The 10,127-nt window shown below is 25.2% G+C and overlaps 2 protein-coding genes across 4 annotated transcripts; one reads left to right on the top strand and one right to left on the bottom strand.

Moving 5' to 3' along the window:
* Nucleotides 1–45: 45 nt before the first annotated feature.
* Nucleotides 46–4,267, bottom strand: LOC132933185 (uncharacterized; the record flags this gene model as incomplete). The annotated part of the gene is given in 3 exon segments (XM_060999500.1): nucleotides 46–93; nucleotides 1,791–3,934; nucleotides 3,937–4,267. Coding segments are annotated over 3 exon segments (2,523 nt in total), but the record flags the coding sequence as incomplete, so codon positions are not given.
* Nucleotides 4,268–5,680: 1,413 nt separating this feature from the next.
* LOC132935457 (uncharacterized) lies at nucleotides 5,681–8,366 on the top strand. 3 transcript variants are annotated; one of them, XM_061002013.1, is made up of 5 exons: nucleotides 5,681–6,862; nucleotides 6,938–6,996; nucleotides 7,111–7,209; nucleotides 7,422–7,621; nucleotides 7,690–8,362. In XM_061002013.1, exons 2-5 carry the CDS (start codon nucleotides 6,949–6,951, stop codon nucleotides 7,844–7,846), a joined length of 504 nt encoding a protein of 167 aa, XP_060857996.1. In that variant the 5' UTR covers nucleotides 5,681–6,862; nucleotides 6,938–6,948; the 3' UTR covers nucleotides 7,847–8,362. The 3 variants fall into 3 exon arrangements, with proteins under 3 accessions (XP_060857996.1, XP_060857997.1, XP_060857995.1); XM_061002012.1 differs by having other exon boundaries at nucleotides 5,693–6,862; nucleotides 7,108–7,209; nucleotides 7,690–8,358; XM_061002014.1 differs by lacking the exon at nucleotides 7,111–7,209 and having other exon boundaries at nucleotides 5,682–6,862; nucleotides 7,690–8,366.
* Nucleotides 8,367–10,127: the final 1,761 nt, after the last annotated feature.

Consider the following 10,127-nt stretch of genomic DNA (forward strand, 5'->3'; position numbering starts at 1 on the left):
AACCAGCGAGAAAAATATTTCCTAGACGTAGTGTAATAACTCGATTTAAAGATGATCTTTGGCAAGCTGATTTAATTGATATGCAGACACATGCTAGAAAGAATAATGGTTTTAAGTTCATTTTAATTGTTATTGATACATATACAAAATATCTTTGGTTTGAAGCACTGAAAAATAAAACAGCAAAGGAATGTACAAAAGGAATAATAAAAATACTAAAAAAAAATCAACCAAAATTATTACAAACAGATAATGGTACAGAGTTTTATAATAGCGAATTTCAAAGTGTTATGAAAAAATATAATATTAGACATTATTCAACATACAGTAGTATTAAGGCAGGGATAGCCGAACGTGTAATAAAAACTATAAAAAATAAAATGTACAAACATTTTACATCAACGGGTTCATGGAATTGGTACAATTCAATTTCAAAATTAGTATATAATTATAATAACACAAAACATTCAACAATAAAATGTACACCACACGAAGCTCGGACCAAGCCGATTACAATAAATAAAAAAAAAATACAAATTAGTACATCAAAAAAATTAAAATTTAAAATTAATGATAAAGTAAGAATATCAAAGTATAAACATAATTTTAGTAAAGGTACACCAAATTGGACAACAGTGAATTTTGAAATGATAATAAAAATTAATTAATGTTTTGTTGTATTATTTGTATGTTTTTTTTATTTGATCTACATTTAATTTACTTAGTATTAATTTTTACATTTTTTTTTTACATATTATTCACTTTTATTCGATTAAAAATAAAATACAATATGTACTATTTTTTTAAAAGATAGTGGCCATATGCAATAGTATTAATACCATCATGCATAATAATTCTTTTATCATCATTAGCACTAAGAGCAATTTTCTTTACAGATTTAGAATAAACAAAATGGTTTTTTGACTGTATAAAATTCATAGTTTTACATATTTTTTGATCAGATAAATTATTGGTATAAGCATTGAATATTTCCAAATATTCGTTGAATTTCATGTGTTTATCAATTACATACTTTTTTACACCTTTAGCTTTTTTTACTTCTTCGTTATTTATTTTATATGCATAAAGTTTAGGACGTAAAGCAATGAATTCTAATAATATTTCAGACTTCATTTCATCTTTAAATTTCCCTGGTTGATTTTTTCTAAGATCACTATAACAATAGTGATTTTTAGGATAGTTTGAAGTATCAAAGTAAAAAAACAATTTATGTTTTATGTCATCGAAAAAGTTTAAAGTTCTAATTTCAGTGAATCAGTATCTGAATATACAATATCAATTTTATTTCCATACACGTTTTTCATTATATTATAATGAAAATGATACATTATCGTTTTTGAAATATCTAATATTGCAAATCCAACATAAATAGGTTTATCAAACTTAATTTTTTCTTTATTCATATGAATTGCCATTAATTTTTTTGAGTAAATTGTTCTATCTTTAAATGTTACTTTACACATTAAACGATGAGCTTTTTTCTCGTTAGAAACTAGTGTCATTAACATCCGTTTTCTAACATTTTCCATACATTTTCCAAACACACTGTTAACCAATAACTTCCAAAATTGACGTTCAAACTCATTTCGTGACTTTACCCTCATATTTGAACATAACTCAATATATGGTGCCATCCATTTTGATTGCGAAAAACGAAGAATCCTATGAACTTTTTTTACTTTTAATCCATTGGCAATGGCTTGTTTTAAATTTCTATAATGAACTACATAATTAAATTTTGATTCTAAAGTTGTTAAAAGTTTTTTTACTTTAGAATTTGGTGGACATTTATTTTCTGGTAAAAATGGAAAATCGTTATGATTTTTATGTAAATGTTTAGGGTAAATAACATCTACTTCTAAAATATAACCATATTCAGCATCATCTTCAATTTGTGTTATATCTATAGATAAATTGTCAAACCATTCAAAATTTTTATAAGGTAAAGCGGATAGCATAGACTTTCCATATAGATTTACACAGTCCAGGTAAGCTAACCACGTTACAGGCTTATTCGAATCATAATTAATATTTTCGATATTAGGAATGTTTGCTTTTACATGTCTTTTAACCGAATGACAAATGCCACCGCGTAATCCATTCTCCAGAAATAATTGGAAATCGTATTGTTTAAGTCGTTCTAGTCGGACATTAGTATGTTTCAACATGCAATCAAATGCAAATCCTGGGGCGGTCATGTAATGTGAAGCATCTAATTTAAGTGTTTGCAAACAAAGATCTCTAAAATTTTCAAAAACGTCAGCAAGTAAACATACATCAGTGGCTAAATATAAATCACTATATTCTCCTAATGTTTTTAAATTAAATCTTTTCCAAATCTTATGAGCATGGGTATAATCTTCGTCACTAATTTCTTCGTCTCTTAACGAATTATAAAAGGATTTTTTTGGTGGCAAACATGTTTCATTTAATTTACTAGGATGATCAATATATTCATAAGGAAACACACCTTTACGTGTAACTAAATTTAAAGTCGACAGAGAAAATATTTTTAAGGTTTCCCTAAATCTAGTTTTATCATCAGATAAATTATCGGCTAATGAACTAAGAGACTCTGACATAAAACGAAATGTATCAATAAATTTTATACTAAATTTATCTTGAATTGATTTACTAAACGATATATATTTTTCTGATGAATTAGGTATTACATGAATATCATTTTCATTACAACCAAGTTCACGAACAATGAAATGACTGTCATAGGCTAAGTTATGAAAGTATATCGGTAGAAACGAAACGTTACACAATTCAAAGTTACAATTTAAACAAACAACTGATCTAAAACGTCCTGTAAAATGATTATGATCTCTTAATTTAATTAATTTATTTTTTTTAAATGATTTGGAACAGCATTCACATATTTTTGCATTTTGAAATTTAAGCTCTTCGTTATTAGTTAATTTATTCATAGGTATATTTACTTGATAAAGATTATAAACCTTTGTACCTATATCTATCATGGTCTTTAAGAAATGTTTTGCAGCATTTTGATTTCTGTAAACATGAAGTTTCGTAGGAATTTTATATTTTTTTATTAAATATTTAGGTATAATATTATAATCTATTTTCACGTAATATGCATAACTCATTGGTTTATGTTTATGTGTTATCAGTGTTTTAATTTTACAATTTTGTTTGGTGAATTTAGGTTTTAAATAACATTCAAAGTCAGAATAAATTACTATTGGTATTCGTTGCGTTCTTTTAAAATTTTTAAAATAAATAAAATCATCATCATCGTCTTCAAACATTACAGGTCTTCCTAGTTTGTGCTTTCCACAATTTTTTTTATGTTTTTTTAATCTATTAACACCCCACAATTTATATTTACAAGGAGTATTACTAAAAACTGTAAAACATCTTTTACATATAATTAATTTAGATTTATGTTTTGTCTTTTGACTACGAATAAGTCTGTCGAAATTATTAATAAAACAATAATGCGATGTTTCACCACGATTAATCAAAAGCAGATCGAAATGATTTTTACTTTCTACATTATTCATATATAATGGGAAAACAACATTTGTATCATCTAAACTAAAAACATTAACTGACACATAATTTAAACGTTCAAATATTTTAATTTGTTTGACTGGTGTCGGATAATCGATACAGTGAAAATTTAAATCACTTTTCTTTTCAAGCATTTTAAAATATTGTTCGTTAAATTGACTTTTATTTGAATGATTATTAAACTTAGATAAAATTGCATACTTAAAACATTTTTCATCATTGTTTTTTACATTTATAACAGCTTTCTTATTACGTATTGAGTCAGGTAAAATTAAATAACTAGATCCATTTAACGGGTTTACAATATTAATTCTTAACTGTAAGACATCAATTGAGTCTAAACTCCAACCACTCCCTCTAGTGACAAAGTCACTTCTTCCTTAATAAGTTTATTAAACATTTTTTTTAATAAATTTTCGAAATTTGAATTTGTAAACGCTAACATATTTTCGGTTTTAAATGAAATATCTCGGCGTTCCTGTGTTAACACATGCACGTAAACACAATCAAGATACAAGTTAAATTTAATACTTGATTGCTGCGTCATTTTTTTTAATTTACAAATTATCATATCAAAACCGTAGTCAAAAAATTTGATAAAGTCTATAAAATTATAATCATTTTTTAAGACATAAGTTTTTGAACATTTTTTAAACCGATCTAACTGAATGAGTCCGCTTCCAATTATGTTCATGCGTGTTTTTTTTGTTAAGCATATTGCATGTTATTACAAGTCATAATCTAATTATAAATTATAATGTGATTTATGATAGTGATATTTATAATATATTCATGTTAAAATATTAAGTTAGGTATAACTCTATAGATAAAGGTTAATTTTCAATTTTAAAGTGCAATGCATACTTTACTTAAAATTTTCTGATAATTATTTTTTGAACATAAGTAATTGAAAATACATTTCGTTAATATTACATCATTAACTGCGCCGTGTATAAAAGTAATATCATGGTTAAGATCACAAATTAAATCATGAGTTTCTTTCAATGATAAATATCTGCCATTTTTATTTATATAACCTAATTTATAGCTTAAAATAGTTTCATTACTTTGAAAATTAACTAATTTTAAATAAAATATTTTATTATTATCAGTATCGTATGCAGTCATATTCAACATTATATAGGTATTAAGACCTAATCTCAATAAAATATTTTTATCTGAACTACCATTCCATAGTAAAATAATTGAATTTTGATTTTTAAAATTAAGATAGTTTTTTAAATAGTTTTTGGTTAAGTTCGAAGTTTTTGTTTCCATAGCTAAATTTAATTCATTCAGTATAGTTTGAAGTTGATCTGGTTTCTTTTCAAAAATGTTTAGTAACAAATTTCTAGTTTTCAAATAGGTATAATTATTCATTAATGTTATTCTTCCATCAGGCGATATTATCAAAGGTCGACCTCGCATACGTTCAATTTTTGATTTAATATGAGTCTGTGATATTGCTGCAGAAATAAGTATGAAATCAGTACGCCGATAATTTGTGAATTCAAAATCAATAATTATTATTTTATTTTTCGGTTTTTGTCTGAAAATATAAAACATTTATATTCAACATAAGTATTTTATATTTTCATCTATTTAATATAGTATATAAAAAAGTAAAAACACAAACATAATATTTATTTTTTTATTTGTATTGATTAAAATACATTATAATAATTTAGTTTAGTTCAATTTATACTCGGTTTTTATGTATGGTCTCATACCAGTTACAGTAGTTAACCTATAATATATTATTAAAAAATAAAATAATATTTTTTACAATAATTTTCACATTTTTTAAGTTTATTTTTTTTTTATACTAATTTTATTTGAAATTGATCATGATATAGACACTGAATTATTAATATTTTTATTTTATTCAAATTTTATATTATTAAAAAAAATTAATATTATGTTATTTTATATTTTATTAATCATTTAACATTTAACTTACATATTATTGTTGATATGATTCATTTGATTATGGTACAAATCTTCAATTGTTAATGTGTGTTCAGTTTGTCGACGTTGATTAGGCTGTAGTAAAAATAATGAATTTACATATACATATATATATATATATTTGAGAATTAGTTATATTTTATATTTCATTATTAATCTGATTTTTTATTTCACTGAAATTTAAAAATTATGCGTTAAACATATTTATTTTTATTTGATTCATAACTTACTTATAATAGTAGGTATTAATCTACTTGTTTGCTGAACAAATCTTGAATTGCACGTTCACGTTGAATAGGTAGTAGTTAAAAAATGAATTGATACATACACAGATTATTTAAGAATTAGTTATATAACTGTAATCATAGACCTAATAAACTCTAGAGTTCAATGAAAAATGAATCTATATTTATATATACTATCATATTTATTGAAAATATACAGAACATCATTGAACCACATTAGCACTAGTTAATACATTTCTAATATTAGATGACATGCTGATGCAGTTATTATACATAGGTCTTGATGTTTTTTTATAAAAAATTGGAATTAATATGTAGATAAAAAGTTTACAAATATAAAAAAATCATTACTAATTATTGAATAAAGTGGGTAATCTAATCAAATGATGACAATGTGCAACACAATTATGCATTGCATTTATTTTATTTATACCTAATTAATCAGACCCGTTTACCTGAAAATAAAATAACCATGCAATATTACACCACATCATAATATTAGACTGATTATAAATTGCAAACAGACATTTTTTCATTATATGTATATTTATGCAAAAGTTGTTTAAAATTATAAACTAACATAGGTAATCTGATAAAAGAACCTTTATGTTCAATTAAATGTGGAAAGCCTAAAAAAAAATGAGTACACTGCATTTATTTTATTTATACCTAATTAATCAGACCAGTTTACCTGATAATAAAATAACCATGCAATATTACACCACATCATAATATTAAACTGATTATAAACTGCAAACAGACATTTTTTCATTATATATATATGTGTAAAAGTTATTTAAAATTATAAATTATCATAGGCAATCTGGTCAAAGGACCTTTATGTTTAATTAAATGTGGAAAGCCTAAAACAAAATGAGTACACTACATTTATTTTATTTATACCTATAATTATCTGACAATAATACATAAACCGATGATCACTTACACACTCATACAACCTTATTAGATTGTATATAAGCAGTCGGCATGCATTGATTATAGACAGTGTTAAATCTCAACATCATTTACTAGACTTGATGCGTCGTCGCTTCACAACATTACAAAACCGCTACAAGACTACATAACAAGTAATATATTTTGATCTGGTACAAGTTTTAAAAACTAGTATATTAAAAATCTTAACTCGTAAATTTTTATTAAAGGTAAAAATACAATGTCTTCATATACCAATGTTACTGACGAAAGCTCATCAAATGAAGATGTAAGTATTCCCATTTCATTGTGTTTGTGTGTGTGTGTGTGTGTACATTTATTATAATAGATACAAAACATAATTTTATATTTATATTATTGATATTTTATTAAATAATAGCAGGAAAGTTCATATTCAGTAAAACCTGTTAAACCAAAAATCAGTAAAAGAAAAAATGTTGGCGAGTCAAAAACTGGTAGTAAAAAGACCAAGATCGGAAAGGTAATAATTAATATTATTTCTAAAATATTATACACACACACACACACACACACACACACACACACACACACACACACACACACACACACACACACACACACACGCGCGCGCACGCGCACACACACACACACACACACACGCGCACGCGCACACACACACACACACACACATTTTTAATATCAATTGAAATGTTACTTTATTTCATATATCAGCAATCGGAATCATACAAGGATATTTTTATGGATTTGATATCAAAAGGGAAAGTTGAAAATGATGTATTGAACACATTAACAATGAAGGAAGGAAATAATTCATACACTTTTAAATGTCCTGTTGCACCACACTGTGAAGACTACTATGTTATTCAGCATTACAAAATTAGTACAATTCAAGATATTCCGTCAGATGAAAGGTTAGTAAAAAACTATGGACTATAACATGTTTAAAATAAAAAATATAAAAAGTGAATTTTTATACTAGATGGAAACATGCGGAAGCTAGTATTAAAATTCATACATCTACTAGAGATACAAAAGATTCGAACATTTCAAACAAAATCAATGACGTTGTTCGTGAAATATTGGACCGGTTTTCAGCAGATCCTAAGAAAAAAATTATTAAAAATACTAAAAAATAAATTAACAACAATTTAAATGTATATACTATATTATCAATATTGCAAATTATAAACATTTATAATTTAATGATTGTATAATAAAAATAGTAACATTATAATAAAATAATTAATCTTGTTTCTATTTTTACAATAATATTGGTAATTTTTATTTAGTATTAATGTAATATTATTAATAGTATAAAGTTTAAAGAGTAAAAAAAAAAAATAATGTTAGAAAAGTATAATGTTATGATTATGTGCAATACTTACAGAAATAAATCATAGCACTAGAAACACAACGGTTGTCAATATAAAAATTAATAATAGTCATATAATATAATATTGTTATAATATAACAATAGTCAGCAGCTGTATGATCGCAACTCGTAAACAACCTGCTGCTGCAGCTGATGATAAAGCAGTCGTAGATTGCAACGTTATATTTTAATATCATTTAATATTATATCTGATAGTGAATTATTGTGGAATTGAAGTATTTCATACATAAAACTAAAATCCTCGTTCTGTACAAAATAATTGCTAAAATCAAAATTTTGTATATACTGGTTTGTAAAATCATTTCGCTGACAAGATAATGGTAGAATATTAATGCTTGATTTAATTAATGAATACACTGTATCAAAAGTTGACTTATATGAAACCAACTTTTTCTGCTTTTCAACAATATACGAATTTATACATTCTTGTAATTCTTTTATTCGATGGAGATCATTATATGATAACGTGATAAATTGGTTATTAACATACAATTTGATAGTAAGCTGATTTAAATTAACTGAATAATACATGATATCTGTTATTTTTATACGTTTACAATTATTAGTATGTAGATTATTAGTTATTGAGCTATAAATTGAATCCGAAATTAGTGTATACCACTGTATTAAATCGACCATTATCATTTTTTTTGTGAAATTACATTGGAGTAATATAATAACATTAAACATATTTTTATCAACCAAAAATCCAACAGTTGCACTTTTCTTGCTAAGAGGTCGTATATCGATTACTGACTTTGAAACAACAATTGGAATCATATTGTACTGCTACGTGTTCTTTCTGATATAGTCGATTTTTTGATAATTTTTTTAAAAAAACGCATAAATGTAAAAAATATTTTAATTTTAAATAACGTGGAATAAAATAACGGATGATCCTTACAACACACATATTTGAAAACTGAGTATATTACTTGAATCCTGTATTATTATATACAAAACTTATTTGGTTGAAATTGATATAAAAACTAAAGTGACCATGAAACCAAATCAAATAACGCGTAGAGAGGGGATACTTACCTGGATCTTTGAACCTGTAACTTTATTGAATTTTAAACCTACTATATTTAATTATGACTTGACGCGTTATCCTACTCGGCTACAGGTCCACGACATATAAAATCAATTATTAACACATTTAAGTTGATTAATACAATATTTATTTTTTAAATGATTACAATTTATTGAAGTGTAATTAATTTCTTCAAGTAAAATAACATACTATGAATAAGACTGATTACAATCACAAACATGTGTAGATTTTAAATATTCGTTTTTTACATTTTCTATAAATTCATAACCCTTACAAAGTAAAACAAATATACATTTAGGATTCCATTTTGCGTGTTCAACAAACGGAATGTCATCTTTGGTCCATTTTTGTAAGACCAGTCCACAACAAAAACATTCGACAATGTCAGCAGTTCCTGAATACTTAAATCCGGCCTCAGATAGCGAATATTTATTTTGATACAAAGTAGGTGGAAATGATTTATACGATTTTAATCTCGATAAAAATGTAGTAAAATCTGAATGTACTGGATACGAATTATGTCTTATTAAATAAACCAACGAAGGAAAATCGTTAGAAAACTTCTGTAAATTCATGGTTTTTAATAAAACTAAAAATAATTGGTTGGAAAAAAAATCGAATGAATAAGATAATTTACTAAAAAAAAAAATAACACAACTTGATTGTACAACGGTTCGATAATAACTGGCTAAATGTTTTCAATAATATCTTGTCTGCCAAATAAAAAATCGTTTTGATTTTTTCCCAAGAAAATTATAGGGATATTGGTTACACTGTAAGGCATACATTCCTGGTAAACGTTTTTCATCTCCCCGTAAAAATTAACTCAGACTCCCCAACCATACATATTAGAATTTTTAGGTATACGGTGATCAAATGTACTGCAAGGGGGACTTTCCTCCTTGAACATTTTTCATATCCCCGTAAAAATTAACTCAGACTCCCCAACCATACATATTAGAATTTTTAG

Source organism: Metopolophium dirhodum, chromosome 1, assembly GCF_019925205.1.
Source record: "Metopolophium dirhodum isolate CAU chromosome 1, ASM1992520v1, whole genome shotgun sequence".
Taxonomy (NCBI): Eukaryota; Metazoa; Arthropoda; class Insecta; order Hemiptera; family Aphididae; genus Metopolophium; species Metopolophium dirhodum.